General features: G+C 42.8%; 1 protein-coding gene across 3 annotated transcripts in view; it reads left to right on the top strand.

Moving 5' to 3' along the window:
* The window catches only part of sema3h (sema domain, immunoglobulin domain (Ig), short basic domain, secreted, (semaphorin) 3H), a 97,569-nt gene that overhangs the window by 53,254 nt on the left and 22,591 nt on the right, over positions 1–21,724 (top strand). For all 3 annotated transcript variants that reach the window (XM_058643216.1, XM_058643215.1, XM_058643218.1), the window contains 7 exons: positions 12,580–12,734; positions 17,195–17,257; positions 18,022–18,141; positions 19,556–19,649; positions 19,848–19,967; positions 20,420–20,565; positions 20,982–21,096. In XM_058643216.1, coding sequence (XP_058499199.1) covers positions 12,580–12,734; positions 17,195–17,257; positions 18,022–18,141; positions 19,556–19,649; positions 19,848–19,967; positions 20,420–20,565; positions 20,982–21,096 — 813 coding nt within the window. The remainder of the gene's footprint in view (positions 1–12,579; positions 12,735–17,194; positions 17,258–18,021; positions 18,142–19,555; positions 19,650–19,847; positions 19,968–20,419; positions 20,566–20,981; positions 21,097–21,724) is intronic.

Below are 21,724 nucleotides of genomic sequence, written 5' to 3'. Positions count from 1 at the left end.
ACGCAAAGTCGGATTTTTGGGACAAAAAATCAAACTGCTACAACTTCGCGAATCCTGGTCCGATCTGAACCAAACTTGCTAGGATTGATGATAGTCCGGCCCTAAAGACGTCTATATGAAAATATTAAATTTCGAAAACAGCGCCCCCTGGTGACAGCAGACAATATGACAGCTTGTATTTCAATTATCTCCTCCTAGAGCTTTTGTGCGATCACCTTCAAACTTGGTGAGATCAATGTGGACGAGTTGAGCATCAAAAGTTATCAAAAGCTTTTTAAAATATTGTATGGCGTACGAGATAGGGGGCGCCAAAATTGGAGATAATAATAATTTTTCATAACAGACAATGAAACTCTTATAACTTCGCGATGGAAGGTCTGATCCCAACCAAACTTGCTATAGTTGATGATGGTTAGTTGCTGAAGACGACTATGTTGCTGAAACGGTACATTTTGAAAACAGCGCCTCCTGGTGGTGGTAGAAAATTCTAAAAAAACAAACTGTTACAACTTTGCCAATCCTGGTCCGATCTGAACCAAACTTGCAAGGATTGATGACAGTCCGACCCTGAACACGTCTATATGAAAATATTCATTTTCAAATACAGCGCCCCCTGGTGACAGCAGACAGAATTACGTTTATAGTTTTTGATGCTGCTCCAACAGGGATTGTTGTATCCACTTGAAACTTAGTATGTGGGACCCCAGAGCCTTCCTCAACATGTCCGTAAAAGGTCACCTCCCTACAGGAAGTGGAACGCCCGAAACAGGAAGTAAAGTCTTACATTGTCCGATTGACACGAAACTAGATATGTGAGTTACTGGACCTTCCCTGAACATGTTTACGGAGACGCCGTTGACCGAACAGGAAGTCGGCCATTTTAAACAGGAAGTGCCCTCTAACTTTGCCGTACGTTGTCCGATCTGCACAAAACCTTATATGTGACACCAGGGACCTGTCCTGAGCATGTCCGTAAAAGGTCACCTCCCTACAGGAAGTGGAACGCCCGAAACAGGAAGTAAAGTCTTACATTGTCCGATCTGAACAAAACTTGATATGTAAGACAAGGGAACTTCCCTGAACACGTTTACGGAGACGAACAGGAAGTTGGCGATTTTAAACAGGAAGTGCCCTCTAACTCTGCCGTACGTTGTCCGATTTGCACGAAACCTTTTAATAGACACCAGGGACCTGTCCTGAGCATGTCTGCAAGAGATGACCTCCCAACAGGAAGTGGAATGCCCGAAACAGGAAGTAAACTCTAAGATTATCCGATCTGCACAAAACTTGATATGTAAGACAAGGGAAGTTCCCTGAACACGTTTACGTACACGCACTTGACCGAACAGGAAGTCTGCCATTTTAAACAGGAAGTGCCCTATAACTTTGTCATACGTTGCCCGATCCCCCTCGAAATTTGGAACGACATGCGCAGGGACGCCGCTGAAAATAACTAGTACTGAAAATAACTAGTACTGAAAATAACTAGTACCGCGCGCGGTGAATGAACGGGTGAGAGCGCGAGGCACGCGGGGAGCCGTGGCACACGGCGACCCGCGTGGGTCGGCTCGAACCCGTTCAGAACCGCGCGCGGTACTAGTTAGGGTTCGAGCAACAAGGTTGCAAGAAACCTATTGAAACTGAAAGGATTATTATTATTAGGGTTCGAGCAACAAGGTTGCAAGAACCCTATTGAAACTGGAAGGATTATTATTATTATTATTATTATTATTATTCTTATTATTCCCCCAAATGAATCGCATTTTTGAGGCCTTTCCCATACCCCAAAACTCACAGATTTTTGTGACCGCATCAATCGTGGTGTAAATTTACGTCTGAAAAAAGTTCGGGGAATGTGCGTCGAAAATTGAATGTGGGAGGGGCCAATAAGTGCGGCGCCACCTGTCCAAATTCACCATGACCAACACAAATATTGCACATGCACGAAATTCGGTACACATGTGTAGTGGGTCAGGATGAAGAAAAAATTACATTATGACCATGATCCTAACCCAACAGGAAATCCGCCATCTTTGGTTGATTGGCGATTTTTTGGCGATTTTGGCGAATTCGCAGCAATGGTATTTGAACTAACTCCTCCTAGAGTTTTCGTGCGATCACCTTCAAACTTGGTGAGGTCCCTGTGGACCAGTTGAGGAGCTCACGGTATCAAATGTTTTTTCAAATGTCGCACGGCGCACGAGATAGGGGGCGGCAAAGTTCGTGATGATTCTGATGTTTCGCATCAGAAAAAAAAAACTCTTATAACTTTGCGATGGAAGGTCCGATCCGAACCAAACTTGCTATGATCGATGATGGGCCATGGCTGAAGACGTCTATGAAAAAACGGTGAAGTTTGAAAACAGCGCCTCCTTGTGGTGAAAGAAAATACACAAAAATAAAGTTTTTTTACGATTTCGGGAATAACTTTTACACAGATAATCGTACCGCACTCAAAATTGGTGACAACAGTCAAAACACATGGTAGATGATGCGTGATCAATATGACGACAAATCGTTTAACGGTGTTGCCATGGCAACGACGCAAAGTCGGATTTTTGGGACAAAAAATCAAACTGCTACAACTTCGTGAATCCTGGTCCGATCTGAACCAAACTTGCTAGGATTGATGATAGTCCGGCCCTAAAGACGTCTATATGAAAATATTAAATTTCGAAAACAGCGCCCCCTGGTGACAGCAGACAATATGACAGCTTGTATTTCAATTATCTTCTCCTAGAGCTTTTGTGCGATCACCTTCAAACTTGGTGAGATCAATGTGGACGAGTTGAGCATCAAAAGTTATCGAAAGCTTTTTAAAATATTGTATGGCGTACGAGATAGGGGGCGCCAAAATTGGAGATAATAATTATTTTTCATAACAGACAATGAAACTCTTATAACTTCGCGATGGAAGGTCTGATCGCAACCAAACTTGCTATAGTTGATGATGGTTAGTTGCTGAAGACGACTATGTTGCTGAAACGGTACATTTTGAAAACAGCGCCTCCTGGTGGTGGTAGAAAATTCTAAAAAAACAAACTGTTACAACTTTGCCAATCCTGGTCCGATCTGAACCAAACTTGCAAGGATTGATGACAGTCCGGCCCTGAACACGTCTATATGAAAATATTCATTTTCAAATACAGCGCCCCCTGGTGACAGCAGACAGAATTACATTTATAGTTTTTGATGCTGCTCCAACAGGGATTGTTGTATCCACTTGAAACTTAGTATGTGGGACCCCAGACCCTTCCTCAACATGTCCGTAAAAGGTCACCTCCCTACAGGAAGTGGAACGCCCCGAAACAGGAAGTAAAGTCTTACATTGTCCGATTGACACGAAACTAGATATGTGAGTTACTGGACCTTCCCTGAACATGTTTACGGAGACGCCGTTGACCGAACAGGAAGTCGGCCATTTTAAACAGGAAGTGCCCTCTAACTTTGCCGTACGTTGTCCGATCTGTACAAAACCTTATATGTGACACCAGGGACCTGTCCTGAGCATGTCCGTAAAAGGTCACCTCCCTACAGGAAGTGGAACGCCCGAAACAGGAAGTAAAGTCTTACATTGTCCGATCTGAACAAAACTTGATATGTAAGACAAGGGAACTTCCCTGAACACGTTTACGGAGACGAACAGGAAGTTGGTGATTTTAAACAGGAAGTGCCCTCTAACTTTGCCGTACGTTGTCCGATTTGCACGAAACCTTTTATGTGACACCAGGGACCTGTCCTGAGCATGTCTGCAAGAGATGACCTCCCAACAGGAAGTGGAACGCCCGAAACAGGAAGTAAAGTCTTACATTGTCCGATTGACACCAAACTAGATATGTGAGTTACAGGACCTTCCCTGAACATGTTTCCAGAGACGAACAGGAAGTTGGCCATTTTAAACAGGAAGTGCCCTCTCACTTTGCCGTACGTTGTCCGATTTGCACGAAACCTTATATGTGACAGCAGGGACCTGTCCTGAGCATGTCGGCAAAAGATGACCTCCCTACAGGAAGTGGAACGCCCGAAACAGGAAGTAAGTTCTAAGATTGTCCGATTTGAACAAAACTTGATATGTAAGACAAGGGAACTTCCCTGAACACGTTTATAGACGCGCATTTGACCGAACAGGAAGTCGGCCATTTTAAACAGGAAGTGCCCTATAACTTTGCCATACATTGCCCGATCCCCCCCGAAATTTGTATCGACATGCGCGGGGACGCCGCTGAAAATAACTAGTACTGAAAATAACTAGTACCGCGCGCGGTGAATGAACGGGTGAGAGCGCGAGGCACGCGGGGAGCCGTGGCACACGGCGACCCGCGTGGGTCGGCTCGAACCCGTTCAGAACCGCGCGCGGTACTAGTTATTTTTATTATTATTATTCTTATTATTCCTTAAAGTAAATCGCCTTTTTGAGGCCTTTCCCATACCCCAAAACTCACAGATTTTTGTGACCGCATCAATCGTGGTGTAAATTTACGTCTGAAAAAGGTTCGGGGAATGTGCGTCGAAAATTGAATGTGGGAGGGGCCAATAAGTGCGGCGCCACCTGTCCAAATTCACCATGAACAACACAATTATCGCACATGCCCGAAATTCGGTACACATGTGTAGTGGGTCAGGATGAAGAAAAAATTACATTATGACCATGATCCAAACCCAACAGGAAATCCGCCATCTTGGGTTGATTGGCGATTTTTTGGCGATTTTGGCGAATTCGCAGCAATGGTATTTGAACTAACTCCTCCTAGAGTTTTCGTGCGATCACCTTCAAACTTGGTGAGGTCCCTGTGGACCAGTTGAGGAGCTCACGGTATCAAAAGTTTTTTCAAATGTCGCACGGCGCACGAGATAGGGGGCGGCAAAGTTCGTGATGATTCTGATGTTTCGCATCAGAAAAACAAAACTCTTATAACTTTGCGATGGAAGGTCCGATCCGAACCAAACTTGCTATGATTGATGATGGGCCATGGCTGAAGACGTCTATGAAAAAACGGTGAAGTTTGAAAACAGCGCCTCCTTGTGGTGAAAGAAAATACACAAAAAAAAAGTTTTTTTACGATTTCGGGAATAACTTTTACACAGATAATCGTACCGCACTCAAAATTGGTGACAACAGTCAAAACACATGGTAGATGATGCGTGATCAATATGACGACAAATCGTTTAACGGTGTTGCCATGGCAACGACGCAAAGTCGGATTTTTGGGACAAAAAATCAAACTGCTACAACTTCGTGAATCCTGGTCCGATCTGAACCAAACTTGCTAGGATTGATGATAGTCCGGCCCTAAAGACGTCTATATGAAAATATTCAATTTCGAAAACAGCGCCCCCTGGTGACAGTAGACAATATGACAGCTTGTATTTCAATTATCTCCTCCTAGAGCTTTTGTGCGATCATCTTCAAACTTGGTGAGATCAATGTGGACGAGTTGAGCATCAAAAGTTATCGAAAGCTTTTTAAAATATTGTATGGCGTACGAGATAGGGGGCGCCAAAATTGGAGATAATAATTATTTTTCATAACAGACAATGAAACTCTTATAACTTCGCGATGGAAGGTCTGATCCCAACCAAACTTGCTATAGTTGATGATGGTTAGTTGCTGAAGACGACTGTGTTGCTGAAACGGTACATTTTGAAAACAGCGCCTCCTGGTGGTGGTAGAAAATTCTAAAAAAACAAACTGTTACAACTTTGCCAATCCTGGTCCGATCTGAACCAAACTTGCAAGGATTGATGACAGTCCGGCCCTGAACACGTCTATATGAAAATATTCATTTTCAAATACAGCGCCCCCTGGTGACAGCAGACAGAATTACATTTATAGTTTTTGATGCTGCTCCAACAGGGATTGTTGTATCCCCTTGAAACTTAGTATGTGGGACCCCAGACCCTTCCTCAACATGTCCGTAAAAGGTCACCTCCCTACAGGAAGTGGAACGCCCGAAACAGGAAGTAAAGTCTTACATTGTCCGATTGACACGAAACTAGATATGTGAGTTACTGGACCTTCCCTGAACATGTTTACGGAGACGCCGTTGACCGAACAGGAAGTCGGCCATTTTAAACAGGAAGTGCCCTCTAACTTTGCCGTACATTGTCCGATCTGCACAAAACCTTATATGTGACACCAGGGACCTGTCCTGAGCATGTTTGTAAAAGGTCACCTCCCTACAGGAAGTGGAACGCCCGAAACAGGAAGTAAAGTCTTACATTGTCCGATCTGAACAAAACTTGATATGTAAGACAAGGGAACTTCCCTGAACATGTTTACGGAGACGAACAGGAAGTTGGCGATTTTAAACAGGAAGTGCCCTCTAACTTTGCCGTACGTTGTCCGATCTGCACAAAACCTTATATGTGACACCAGGGACCTGTCCTGAGCATGTCCGTAAAAGGTCACCTCCCTACAGGAAGTGGAACACCCGAAACAGGAAGTAAAGTCTTACATTGTCCGATTGACACGAAACTAGATATGTGAGTTACGGGACCGTCCCTGAACATGTTTCCAGAGACAAACAGGAAGTTGGCCATTTTAAACAGGAAGTGCCCTCTAACTTTGCCGTACGTTGTCCGATTTGCACGAAAGCTTATATTTGACACCAGGGACCTGTCCTGAGCATGTCTGCAAAAGATGACCTCCCAACAGGAAGTGGAATGCCTGAAACAGGAAGTAAACTCTAAGATTGTCCGATCTGAACAAAACTTGATATGTAAGACAAGGGAACTTCCCTGAACTCGTTAACGGACGCGCATTTGACCGAACAGGAAGTCAGCCATTTTAAACAGGAAGTGCCCTATAACTTTGCCATACGTTGCCCGATCCCCCCGAAATTTGGATCGACATGCGCGGGGACGCCGCTGAAAATAACTAGTACTGAAAATAACTAGTACCGCGCGCGGTGAATGAACGGGTGAGAGCGCGAGGCACGCGGGGAGCCGTGGCACACGGCGACCCGCGTGGGTCGGCTCGAACCCGTTCAGAACCGCGCGCGGTACTAGTTATTTTTTTTATTATTAGGGTTCGAGCAACAAGGTTGCAAGAACCCTATTGAAACTGGAAGGATTATTATTATTATTATTATTATTATTCTTATTATTCCTTAAAGTAAATCGCGTTTTTGAGGCCTTTCCCATACCCCAAAACTCACAGATTTTTGTGACCGCATCAATCGTGGTGTAAATTTACGTCTGAAAAAGGTTCGGGGAATGTGCGTCGAAAATTGAATGTGGGAGGGGCCAATAAGTGCGGCGCCACCTGTCCAAATTCACCATGACCAACACAAATATCGCACATGCACGAAATTCGGTACACATGTGTAGTGGGTCAGGATGAAGAAAAAATTACATTATGACCATGATCCAAACCCAACAGGAAATCCGCCATCTTGCGTTGATTGGCCATTTTTTGGCGATTTTGGCGAATTCGCAGCAATGGTATTTGAACTAACTCCTCCTAGAGTTTTCGTGCGATCACCTTCAAACTTGGTGAGGTCCCTGTGGACCAGTTGAGGAGCTCACGGTATCAAAATTTTTTTCAAATGTCGCACGGCGCACGAGATAGGGGGCGGCAAAGTTCGTGATGATTCTGATGTTTCGCATCAGAAAAACAAAACTCTTATAACTTTGCGATGGAAGGTCCGATCCGAACCAAACTTGCTACCATTGATGATGGGCCATGGCTGAAGACGTCTATGAAAAAACGGTGAAGTTTGAAAACAGCGCCTCCTTGTGGTGAAAGAAAATACACAAAAAAAAAGTTTTTTTACAATTTCGGGAATAACTTTTACACACATAATCGTACCGCACTGAAAATTGGTGACAACAGTCAAAACACATGGTAGATGATGCGTGATCAATATGACAACAAATCGTTTAACGGTGTTGCCATGGCAACGACGCAAAGTCGGATTTTTGGGACAAAAAATCAAACTGCTACAACTTCGTGAATCCTGGTCCGATCTGAACCAAACTTGCTAGGATTGATGATAGTCCGGCCCTAAAGACGTCTATATGAAAATATTAAATTTCGAAAACAGCGCCCCCTGGTGACAGCAGACAATATGACAGCTTGTATTTCAATTATCTCCTCCTAGAGCTTTTGTGCGATCACCTTCAAACTTGGTGAGATCAATGTGGACGAGTTGAGCATCAAAAGTTATCGAAAGCTTTTTAAAATATTGTATGGCGTACGAGATAGGGGGCGCCAAAATTGGAGATAATAATAATTTTTCATAACAGACAATGAAACTCTTATAACTTCGCGATGGAAGGTCTGATCCCAACCAAACTTGCTATAGTTGATGCTGGTTAGTTGCTGAAGACGACTATGTTGCTGAAACGGTACATTTTGAAAACAGCACCTCCTGGTGGTGGTAGAAAATTCTAAAAAAACAAACTGTTACAACTTTGCCAATCCTGGTCCGATCTGAACCAAACTTGCAAGGATTGATGACAGTCCGGCCCTGAACACGTCTATATGAAAATATTCATTTTCAAATACAGCGCCCCCTGGTGACAGCAGACAGAATTACATTTATAGTTTTTGATGCTGCTCCAACAGGGATTGTTGTATCCACTTGAAACTTAGTATGTGGGACCCCAGACCCTTCCTCAACATGTCCGTAAAAGGTCACCTCCCTACAGGAAGTGGAACGCCCGAAACAGGAAGTAAAATCTTACATTGACCGATTGACACGAAACTAGATATGTGAGTTACTGGACCTTCCCTGAACATGTTTCCGGAGACGCCGTTGACCGAACAGGAAGTCGGCCATTTTAAACAGGAAGTGCCCTCTAACTTTGCCGTACGTTGTCCGATCTGCACAAAACCTTATATGTGACACCAGGGACCTGTCCTGAGCATGTCCGTAAAAGGTCACCTCCCTACAGGAAGTGGAACGCCCGAAACAGGAAGTAAAGTCTTACATTGTCCGATTTGAACAAAACTTGATATGTAAGACAAGGGAACTTCCCTGAACACGTTTATGGAGACGAACAGGAAGTTGGCGATTTTAAACAGGAAGTGCCCTCTAACTTTGCCGTACGTTGTCCGATTTGCACGAAACCTTTTATGTGACACCAGGGACCTGTCCTGAGCATGTCTGCAAGAGATGACCTCCCAACAGGAAGTGGAATGCCCGAAACAGGAAGTAAACTCTAAGATTATCCGATCTGCACAAAACTTGATATGTAAGACAAGGGAAGTTCCCTGAACACGTTTACGTACACGCACTTGACCGAACAGGAAGTCTGCCATTTTAAACAGGAAGTGCCCTATAACTTTGTCATACGTTGCCCGATCCCCCTCGAAATTTGGAACGACATGCGCAGGGACGCCGCTGAAAATAACTAGTACTGAAAATAACTAGTACTGAAAATAACTAGTACCGCGCGCGGTGAATGAACGGGTGAGAGTGCGAGGCACGCGGGGAGCCGTGGAACACGGCGACCCGCGTGGGTCGGCTCGAACCCGTTCAGAACCGCGCGCGGTACTAGTTATTTTTATTCTTATTATTCCTTAAAGTAAATCGCGTTTTTGAGGCCTTTCCCATACCCCAAAACTCACAGATTTTTGTGACCGCATCAATCCTGGTGTAAATTTACGTCTGAAAAAGGTTCGGGGAATGTGCGTCGAAAATTGAATGTGGGAGGGGCCAAAACGTGCGAAGCGACCTGTCAAAATTCACCATGACCAACACAATTATCTCACATGCACGAAAATCGGTACACATGTGTAGTGGGTCAGGATGAAGAAAAAATTACATTATGACCATGATCCAAACCCAACAGGAAATCCGCCATCTTGGGTTGATTGGCCATTTTTTGGCGATTTTGGCGAATTCGCAGCAATGGTATTTGAACTAACTCCTCCTAGAGTTTTCGTGCGATCACCTTCAAACTTGGTGAGGTCCCTGTGGACCAGTTGAGGAGCTCCCGGTATCAAAAGTTTTTTCAAATGTCGCACGGCGCACGAGATAGGGGACGGCAAAGTTCGTGATGATTCTGATGTTTCGCATCAGAAAAACAAAACTCTTATAACTTTGCGATGGAAGGTCCGATCCGAACCAAAGTTGCTACCATTGATGATGGGCCATGGCTGAAGACGTCTATGAAAAAACGGTGAAGTTTGAAAACAGCGCCTCCTTGTGGTGAAAGAAAATACACAAAAAAAAATTTTTTTTACGATTTCGGGAATAACTTTTACACAGATAATTGTACCGCACTCAAAATTGGTGACAACAGTCAAAACACATGGTAGATGATGCGTGATCAATATGACGACAAATCGTTTAACGGTGTTGCCATGGCAACGACGCAAAGTCGGATTTTTGGGACAAAAAATCAAACTGCTACAACTTCGTGAATCCTGGTCCGATCTGAACCAAACTTGCTAGGATTGATGATAGTCCGGCCCTAAAGACGTCTATATGAAAATATTAAATTTCGAAAACAGCGCCCCCTGGTGACAGCAGACAATATGACAGCTTGTATTTCAATTATCTCCTCCTAGAGCTTTTGTGCGATCACCTTCAAACTTGGTGAGATCAATGTGGACGAGTTGAGCATCAAAAGTTATCAAAAGCTTTTTAAAATATTGTATGGCGTACGAGATAGGGGGCGCCAAAATTGGAGATAATAATAATTTTTCATAACAGACAATGAAACTCTTATAACTTCGTGATGGAAGGTCTGATCCCAACCAAACTTGCTATAGTTGATGCTGGTTAGTTGCTGAAAACGACTATGTTGCTGAAACGGTACATTTTGAAAACAGCGCCTCCTGGTGGTGGTAGAAAATTCTAAAAAAACAAACTGTTACAACTTTGCCAATCCTGGTCCGATCTGAACCAAACTTGCAAGGATTGACGACAGTCCGGCCCTGAACACGTCTATATGAAAATATTCATTTTCAAATACAGCGCCCCCTGGTGACAGCAGACAGAATTACGTTTATAGTTTTTGATGCTGCTCCAACAGTGATTGTTGTATCCACTTGAAACTTAGTATGTGGGACCCCAGACCCTTCTGGAACATGTCCGTAAAAGGTCACCTCCCTACAGGAAGTGGAACGCCCGAAACAGGAAGTAAAGTCTTACATTGTCCGATTGACACGAAACTAGATATGTGAGTTACCGGACCTTCCCTGAACATGTTTACGGAGACGCCGTTGACCGAACAGGAAGTCGGCCATTTTAAACAGGAAGTGCCTTCTAACTTTGCCGTACATTGTCCGATCTGCACAAAACCTTATATGTGACACCAGGGACCTGTCCTGAGCATGTCCGTAAAAGGTCACCTCCCTACAGGAAGTGGAACACCCGAAACAGGAAGTAAAGTCTTACATTGTCCGATTGACACAAAACTAGATATGTGAGTTACGGGACCTTTCCTGAACATGTTTCCAGAGACGAACAGGAAGTTGGCCATTTTAAACAGGAAGTGCCCTCTAACTTTGCCGTACGTTGTCCGATTTGCACAAAACCTTTTATGTGACACCAGGGACCTGTCCTGAGCATGTCTGCAAGAGATGACCTCCTAACAGGAAGTGGAATGTCCGAAACAGGAAGTAAACTCTAAGATTATCCGATCTGCACAAAACTTGATATGTAAGACAAGGGAAGTTCCCTGAACACGTTCACGGACACGCACTTGACCGAACAGGAAGTCTGCCATTTTAAACAGGAAGTGCCCTATAACTTTGCCATACGTTGCCCGATCCCCCCCGAAATTTGGATCGACATGCGTGGGGACGCCGCTGAAAATAACTAGTGCTGAAAATAACTAGTACCGCGCGCGGTGAATGAACGGGTGAGAGCACGAGGCACGCGGGGAGCCGTGGCACACGGCGACCCGCGTGGGTCGGCTCGAACCCGTTCAGAACCGCGCGCGGTACTAGTTATTTTTATATTTAGTTTTATTGGTTGCATTTATTATCCCGCTCTTCCTTTCATCGGTTGCCCTGTTGGTTATTTGTTGTTTTGTGTTTCAGTGTTTCTACTAAATTTGTATATGCATGGCAGACTATTGCAACTCGATTAAAAATATAAATCATCACAATCAAATTTTATGTGTACCTTAAAGTTTCTGGCTATTTTTATTGTCATTTCTGTAACATCTAACATTATTTCCAATACCTAAACCACAATATTCTTTTTATGAGTGTTTTATTGGAAACATATACACATAAATCTTAAGAATAGGCTGCAGAATATTCTGCTAAATTATTTGGCAACCCCAAACAAATCTCCCACGACCCATTTGTGGGTCCCAACCCAGTTTCTGGGAATGAATGATTTACGTACATGAACTCTCATTTTTATTAAGCATTTCTAACATTGGTTTGGGAAAGTGCTCTGTAAATTAAGATTATCATTATTATAATTATTACATGACCATGATAAATATTTTCATCTAATTCTCTGTAAGAAGGTTATTAAGTTTTTTTTTTATCCATAATGTTGAACTGTTCCTTTTAAAATTCCAGTAATGGATCATGGATTTGTTCTGTGTTCATATTTTGCTCACATATTTCTTTTACAAAAATGAAACTGTATTCTCCTCTTTTGTCAGAGCTGATTCAGAATGGCCGCCTGCTGACGCTGCCCCTAGTGGCTGGTGACCTACACTCCTTGGTGCCCGATGAAGACGGGAGGCATCTGTATGTGGCCATTAAAGATAACCTGCTGTCTACCAGTCTGGACGACATAACACAGAACCCACGCAAGGTCAGCAGTGGAGGACGCACGCACGCACATACATTTACATACCATCTGAGGCAAGGTACGATACAGACATACAGCAGACGTATACAAAGCACACAGTTTAATGTCAGTACATTCAGGCCATGGATATGTCAAACGTGTGTTGAAAGAGAGTTGAAGTTCCCGTGAATTTTCTGTGACCTATATTTATATATAGTATGTCAGTCATGTTTTATATCATATCCACATCTTAAACTGCATCAGACCGAGGCATGAAGTCTCCAGTCAACGCTGCTCATCCGGATTCAGCTGGTCAAGTTCCTGCCCAGTGAATGTCGCTCTAATGATGCTGAGATCATAGTTCAAGTCGCCATGGACCACTGTCTCCAGTGTTACGCACCAGTGGTACATCTTGACATGACTAACGTTATCAGTGTAGCAGAGCCCAAACCAACATTGGCTCAAGGAAACACAACTTTGAGATGGATATGAACATGAATCTGGGTGGAAACTAGGGATATCTCAATCCGTAAACTCAAGTTTCAAAGCCGATCTGGGGATTAAATTAACTGAATTGAGATTGTGATCACCCCAATTGCCTCTCCTCGGTCTTATAATTTCCACATGCGCTGTCTGTCAGCTACTTCAGTGAGCACGTCCTTCATGTAGGTCGGCTGTAGACGCTAGCAGGGCTTTATTCGGAGCAGATTCCTATTATAATTTATTTCATATTACTTGTGCTGGATATAACTAGTCGTATTTTAATACAATGATTAATTCTGATCCACTCTGCTCTGTCTTCTCTGCCTGGTTTACTGTGCCACACATACAGTACATGCCTCACAGGGGACCAAACGGATGAATTTTATTTAACTGATCTTTATCTAGGTTATCTAGTTATGTAGGCGAATAAAAGTATATACTCAGGACTCGGTACCAGAAACCAGTTTCAAATCAATCTACTTGTTTCAAAAAAGCTCAAGAAAACTTCAAAGATGAAGGGTTACAGGTCTTTTGACATTTTGTGCTGCAGCTGAAACACAATATCCTGACAGCCAGACAGACACAGTGACAGTCTGTCAGCCAGACAGGTTGAGTTCAGGGTCACAGCAAGGGCAGTGACAGTGCTGTTTCTTCATAACTCTGCTCTGCCAGATCAAATCAATACCATCATCCTCAGACGTACAGGCAGGCTATTACAGAGCCAAACAGGTAAGGAAGCAGACAAACAGGCAGTGCAACAGACAGACAGAGAGACAGCAGTCAAGCTGGCCTGCCACCCACTCAGCCAGGCAGTCGGCCAACAAAAGGATAGATAGTCACCGTGGAATCATAACTCAGTTCTGTGCAAGCTGTAAAGTTATATATTTGTACATACAGTATTTATAGTCTGTTTATATCGTCCCAGCTTGTGTGCATTTTTTTTTTCTCTCATGGTGTTAAAATCACTCATGGTGCCATGTTCTCCACATTTCTGTTTATTTTCTCCGCTGCCAACATCCAGAGCTTCTTATCAGTGCTGCTCAAGACCATGTGAAGCCCAGTTTCATTTATGTTATTGTCTCACAACCGAACGAACCAAACACACACTGACGTTTACACAGTGTATATATACACAATCTTACTGGCTCGGTAAAAGCAGTTTTGGCACAGGGAGATGAGCATGTCCATCCCAGTTTGCGGCAGAGCGCCGCAGCTGACGCGTTTGTCGTCAGTCATCATTTTCTTTGATCAGGCTAAAAGCCTACAAGAAATTCCTTCTGAGTGAGTCGACGGCTGGAAACCCACATTAAACAAAGGGTCACTAAGGGTTTGAGTGTGTGTGGCTTTTCATTGCAGATTTGTTTATCTTTATTCATTCTCACTTGTGTTATAAGTTAATCACACGACTGTTAACTGTACAGAAATTCCCCGTGTGTGTGTTGTTTAAACTGACAGCCAGCATGCCTTTCACTCAGGTGTATATTTCCATCAACTATAGTCTTTACTTGGTGAGAATCCTTTAGTGGTGGTCCAAACTCCTGTCATTTGGTATTTGGAGATAAGGGGGGGACATGGTCTCTAATCTAATCTGATCATCTCTGCAGGAATGACTACAACAGGGAATGATTACTGGCCATCCACAAATTGTTTCCCGGAGGCATCATCATTTGTTATTAATCATATTCCGAGAGCTAATGTCACATTTTCTAAATCAAAGCAAATTAACATTAAAAAAAATAAAAAGCATAAAAGAGAGTCCTTGAGAACCAGTACCTGCACTTTGATAAAATGTTGTCCTTTATTCTGCTGAAACTTTGCTGGTTTCCTTTGCAAAATGACATGTTCTAAAGCAAAAAGAGAAGTTAATGTTCCTCAGAAACCACCGTTATGTGGTATGTAGAGATAAGTGTGAATGATCACTTATCATATTGAGTCCATCTCTGCTCCACCATTGCGGCCCCGGGGGGAATGACTGACTCAAGGAAATATTTAGATTAGTCATGTCACTGCCATCTGACACTAAGCCTCACTTCCGTTCCGTCTCTCTCCCTCTCTTCTTAACTTCGAAGTTATCTATTTTCCTGATTAGAGCTGAATCTTTCACACACCCAAACTTAAACAGGCTCAAAACAAATTGGACCTGATCCAGAAACAACCTGTGAATTTTATTCAGCCACAGTGATTTAAAGCTGTTTAAAAAAAAAATGGATGAACATGTGGTACTTCGTATTTTCTACCTCTTTTCTGTTTCAGGACTTCATACAAAGTTTAATTATGTTAACTGCCCATTTACCATACCATACCAGAGAAACAGTCTCCACTGAGTTGGTAACACTCTCTCCTACATTGCACAGATTGGAAGAACTCTATTTTGGACCATATGTTAATTTAATTCCTTGGCAGTGGTTCACATGACAAAGAGCCCACACACAATGTAAATGCATGAATATTATAAGCAACAAGACATAAGGCATCTATACAGATTTTTAGTGTTTTCCCTTCATCGCTAGAGTTTGTGCTCTTCTGATATAGAAGAGAAAACATCTGATTAATCTCATGTCCTGTCAAGTCCAATTTTACAATTTAAATGACATTAAACAGAAAATCTGACACCACCTAGAAAACAATTGAAGAAACATGAGCTCAATGTTCTTGGTCACCAGTAAATTCCATCATCAACATGGAGTTATGAATAACAGACTTGGTGTAATTAGGATACAAAGTTTATTTTACAGTACTGATGCGTCAACGTTTATCAATAAACCGAACACTCCCAACACAGAGTCAGTTTACCACCACACCGCCAACTCAAGATTGTCTTTGATACCACAAATTACATGTGAAGATGACAGATGATGACACTGGACACCCTTTAAAGTGGGAGGAGAAGCACCCACTGTGATCTTCTGCTTCTGTAGTCCATCTTCTTCAAGGTGTTGTGTGTGTGTGTGTTCAGAAATAGTCTTCTGCATACTTTGTTTGTAATGAGTGGTTATTTGAGTTACTGTTGCCTTCCTGTCATTTCAATCCCCCTTGCTTCAACGAGGCATTTTTCTGAACTAATCAGACCAACCTGACTGGCACCGTCAGGCATGCCGTGTTCAAAATCACTTCAATCATCCTTCTTCCTCATTCTGTTGCTTGATTTGAAATTCAGCAGGTATTCTTGATCATGTCAGCATGTCTCAATGCAGTGAGTTGCTGCCCTGTCATTGGCTGGTTAGGTATTTGTATTCACAAGCTGAGCCTAATACATTGACCCGTGTCATTCAGCTAACTTTATCAAGGGTCAACAATTATTTCGGCAAATGCACTAGAATTTATTACCATGACATGAATAGCATCAATGTGTATACTGCTTATAAGTTAACACATTTAACTGAGAACTACTGCTACATCTATATAGTTAAAGCAACAAATAAAACATATTGAGCCATATGATTGAGTCACACTTCTGAATTATCTGGACACTGTCTCACAAAAATGCTGATATGCCACATCACATGATACGATATGAAGTGAAGGTAGTCGATCGCTGCTTGAACAAAACCATACCATACCAATTAGTAAAATCGCATAATGGACAATATTTAAATAATTTGTGTTTATGTTTACAGTGTTTCAAAAAATAAATGATCCAAATTACTCTATAAAGTAACAACAGTCGTTGTATTGATGTGCACAGTGGGTGAGTTCATTTCATGGCCAGTATCAGTGCTGATTGAGCAGCTTGGCTCATCCTCAGGACATAATGTTGTTTTTGATTTCTTCTCACTGATGCTGCATCACTCTTCAGCTATTACATAAGAGGCATTAAACTCTCCCTCTTCACCTCCTGCCCTCTTCCTTCCAGATGAGTCATCTCTCTGTGCCTTACTTCCTCGTAAAGCACCTGTCAATGCTAAAAGCCGTTTATCGGAAATGTAGCGCAAGCAATAATGAAAAAAAAGTTTTAAAATCTCTCTCTTTCTTTCTTTCTTTATCTCTCTCGCTCTCTGCAGCTGTACTGGCCAGCCAGTCCGGACCGTGTCCAAGAATGTCTCATGGCTGGGAAGGATCTAGAGGTGATTCAAGGCTCACACACACACACATTCAAATACACACACATACAGGTAGTGCACTAGCAACTCTGTGTATGAATTATAAATGGCAGCCGATCACTTCTAAAGTCCCACTCGGAATAAAGGGGATCAGTGGTTTAAAGCTCAGGTTATATCAACTTTTTTTTTTCTTGCTCACTGCCTGGCGCAACGTTAGACCACAAGGAACTCCCTGTCAATAAGCAAGACAGTCTCACGTTAGATTGCAATCTGGAGCAAAATGTTTGAATGAATTCCTTTTGGAACAATGAACAAACGGATGCTGGCGAGCACATCGAGATTCAGGTAAGCTACCTTTATTCAGACAACGAATGACAAGTACAGGACAAAAATGGACAGACTTTGACAGGGGAAGAAAAGACAAACATATGATGCTCCCTGGGATAAGTTGGAATCCGTCAAATCCAAGATATGCGGATACTGATCTTCGTTTAAATTCAGTCTAGCTGGAGATCTCAGTGTGTGTGTGTAGTCACTGGCAGCCATGGGCAAAGTTTCATAGAATGTAATCTACTACTCTGATATAATCATGCAAGTCTTTTTGATTACCTTACAGTAATTTGGTGAAATTCAGTGTGGCTCCCTTTTAAATTTCCTGGTGATTTCAATTAAACCAATTAATATAAAACATCCACTACCTTAAAAGAAAGTAATAAAACTATGATTCCAAAATACTCATGCATGAATCCTCCATTAAGTTGTTTTTGTCTGTGTCTTTCTCTGAACAGTTGGAGTGTGCCAACTTCCTGCGAGTTGTGCAGCCTTTTAACCAGACTCACCTGTATGTGTGTGGCACCGGGGCCTTCAACCCACGCTGTGCTTTCATAGCGACCAGCATCTTCCAACGGGTATTTCTCCAAACACACTTTTCTGCAGCCACTTAATTAGGTAGACAGTGGTCATTTAATTTCATGCAGATTTTCTTTTGTGAAAAAAGTAAAGGTCCGAACATGTACTGTAGGCAGGAGCCTCGCAGGAGCCTCGCAGGAGCCTCGCAGGGAGCCGTCTTGTGAAGCCATGTTTCTACAGCAGCCTGAATTAACTAATCAACCAGAGCATGTGTTTCGCATTTTGTAGCAGAAGCTTACCACGCAATGAAGGAGAACAGCATCCTCTTTGGTATTCAAAGGCCACTGTAGTTCAAAAGCTTGAACAAAATCATACAGGCACTCTTAAGTGTGAAGTTTGTGGCTCAAAACGGATTATATTTTAATGCATAATAGTTTTTACAACCTACCGCATAGATGTGTTTTCAGTGAATGTAACCGCTTGCTTGTAAACAACTCACTTGCAAGCTGTTGCCAAGCTTTCTCAGATGTATGACAAAGCAATACATACAAACCAAAGTGAAACAAGTGAAGTAAATGTCATGATTAAGAAGAGAAAGTGGAGTTGACTCCAGAGCACACTGGTGTTCCTGCCACCCACTCTTCTGTGTGTGTGTGTGTGTGTTCTGCCTTCCAGCTCCAGCCCCCATTCCCAGGCCTATCAGCAGCTGAAATATCATATGTGTGGTGTCTGCCCCTATTCCCTCATATCTACCGTGGTTTACCCTGTGCCATCTGCCTGTTATATACACGGTGTTCCTTTTGTCTTTGCGGCTGCTATCAGGGGACGACTGGACACTGTAGAATTTTTATTTGACATTTTATGTCAAAAACACTGTAAATGCAATTATGGTGTGTCACACTTGTACCACACTGATAAACAGATCATTTGCCATCATCGAGACACATGTGGGTTATTCATGTGTCAGGAATCGGTCAATGGTGTTAAAGTGTGTGTGTGTGTGTACATGTCTGTTGAGTTTAGAGTTAGTTAGGCGTCTAGTTGTAATAGTTAAGGTTGTCTATGAGTGACCTCACTAAGAATGCTTTTCAAGAATGTGTGTGTGAGCTGACACTAATTCCATGAAAGCGTGTGTGAGATCGGAGCAGAGGTTCAGACGTAGAGAAGCTGGTGGTGGTGTCTGTTTGTAAGATTGGACTTCACACATTTTAAAATCCCTCCACTTAGCCTGATTACCCTCGGTTGGCTGCCCACTCTGTCTGCATGTGTGTGTATGAGAGGGAGAGGGAAAGAGATGATGCCTGTGGTAGGTTGGTTCAGTTGATTGAAATTGTTTTTCTGCCCGTTTGACAGAATTGTTGGATAAATAAAATAACACACAGAAATTAGAGTCACACTCACAAACCCTTTTTCCGAAATTCAATTATTTTCTTGTAACAGACAGCTGATTTCTGTCCTTGTTTCCGTTGCCAGTCAGAGCACCAGACTCTCTCCTACAGCCAGACAGAGTGTGGGAAGGGGAAATGTCCGTATGATCCATTCCAGAAAACAGCCTCCGCTGTTGTTGGTAAGTTGACCTCTTGTTTCCTGTTATCAGTTTATATCACAGGAATATTGAGAGATTGTGGTTGTTTAGTAAGGTGTGGATGTTGGTACATTCCTGTTTCTCACGAGAAATTCTGAGATCTGAACGTGTCTCACTTCGTAGTGTAGTGTATGAGTATGAAAGCTATCTTTTTTGCTCTGTGTTGGTTCTTCTGTGAAGATGGAGAGCTGTATGCTGGAATCACCTCAGACTTCATGAGCAGGGACTCTGCCTTCTTCCGTAGTCTCGGCAGTCGTCATGTCATCCGCACTGAGCAGTATGACTCCAACTGGCTGCAGAGTAAGTGAAAGAAAAAAAATCCTCTTCTTCTTGATTTTTGAAATGACTGGTGCATGCAAACCTTTAAACATGACCTTACACATGGTTGTTTGTCTTGGTATGTCTGTTTACATTACAATGTGTTGTTTCTTTTCACCTGTCACCAACCAAAATGCTAGCAGTCAAACAAACAGCTCAGATTGATGAAGTAAAAAAAGTCAAATTATCCACTATTATTATCACCATCCTTCTTGTTTTGTTAACTTAATATGCTGACCTAAGCAGAATATCTTATGCTCAAAACCAGCATCTCATGAACCATGCCCTGCAGCCCCAGTTGGTGTTTTATCAGGCCAATGTTTTGACGTCATCTCCATTCTTTGCACATTCTCACATGCATGTTACGTGCCTATCAGCTGAGATGGACTACGTTAATGTTGATTTATATTTGGCGCGCATCTCTCTCTTGCCAGATGCCCAGTTTGTGCGGGTAGCGCCGCTGTCTGAAACTGATAACCCAGAGGATGATAAGGTCTACGTGTTCTTCACTGAGCGCGCTCAGGAAGCAGAAGGGGCTGCTGGGAAGGTGCTCTACTCCAGGGTGGCACGTGTGTGCAAGGTATGAGGCAGAGAGTTTATAAGAGAGAGACGTGGTTCATGTGTTTATGTTATAGCTATGTCAGAAACTGTCTGCATGTGTTTACATAAATGTCTGCCTGGACAGGTAGAGTTTGTACAGTGTGTGTGTATAGGCCTGCTGAGGGGTGTTTACATAAATGTAAATTGGATGTTGTTCCAGCATGCTTCTATAGATAAGTCTGAGTTTTAGGCACTGTATATGTATTCTGCTCCACTGTGTCACTCTGTGAATGTTTTTTTTTCTTTATGACTCTTTATGTGGGTCTGTATAGATGTATGCATTTAAGATGGCATGTCTCCCTAAGTTTCACATTTAAGACAACAATACAAAGACATGGCTGAGAGACCTAGCTTTACGCATTATAATATTGTTCATCTTTTTTCATTTTTGAATAGAATGACATCGGAGGCCAGAGGAGTTTGGTTAATAAGTGGAGCACTTTCCAGAAAGCTCGTATGGTGTGTTCAGTCCCTGGACCAGATGGTCTAGAGACACACTTCAACCAACTGCGTAAGTACACACACAAGCAAGGCATTACATTCACCACAGAAGTAATCACATCCAACAGGCCTCAACCACTCATCTCATCAACATCTGCAGCTCTACCACAAAACACTTAATAAACAAAGAACAGAGTTCAGAATCAGAGCCTGTGTGTGCCTGTACTTGTATTTGCTCTATCTTTAGGACCTTATCTGGCATAAACACTGACCTTGTTGGAACTTATTGCTAAGATTTGACTTGTGGTTAAGGTTAAGGAGAAGGCTTTAGTTAGTCTGTCCAAATGAAGTCAATGCTGTGCCCTAAGAAGAATAGCTGTGCAAACTTATGTGTGTGTGTGTGTGTGTGTGTGTGTGAGAGAGAGAGGTTTATGAGGAGCAGAAACTTCTGGTTTAAATATTTTGAGGTGACATAGAGACTGAAGAATCTTAGAAGTGCTCAACCACAGGCTCAGTCTCTGTGTGTCTGTCTGCATCTGTGTCTGTGTCTGCATGGCTCCACCGTTACCACGGAGATCAACAGCTCTGATGGTCACCTTGGGTTCCTCTTCATGCCTCAGCCTTGGTAACCACAGCAACTGGCCCCAGCCTTAACATTCTGTTGCTGAGGTTTTGTTCAACATCAAGGACTGTATGTG

This window comes from Solea solea, chromosome 11, assembly GCF_958295425.1.
Source record: "Solea solea chromosome 11, fSolSol10.1, whole genome shotgun sequence".
NCBI lineage: Eukaryota > Metazoa > Chordata > Actinopteri > Pleuronectiformes > Soleidae > Solea > Solea solea.
The sequence above is the reverse complement of the archived record's forward strand: the minus strand, read 5'-3'. Positions and strand labels throughout refer to the sequence as shown.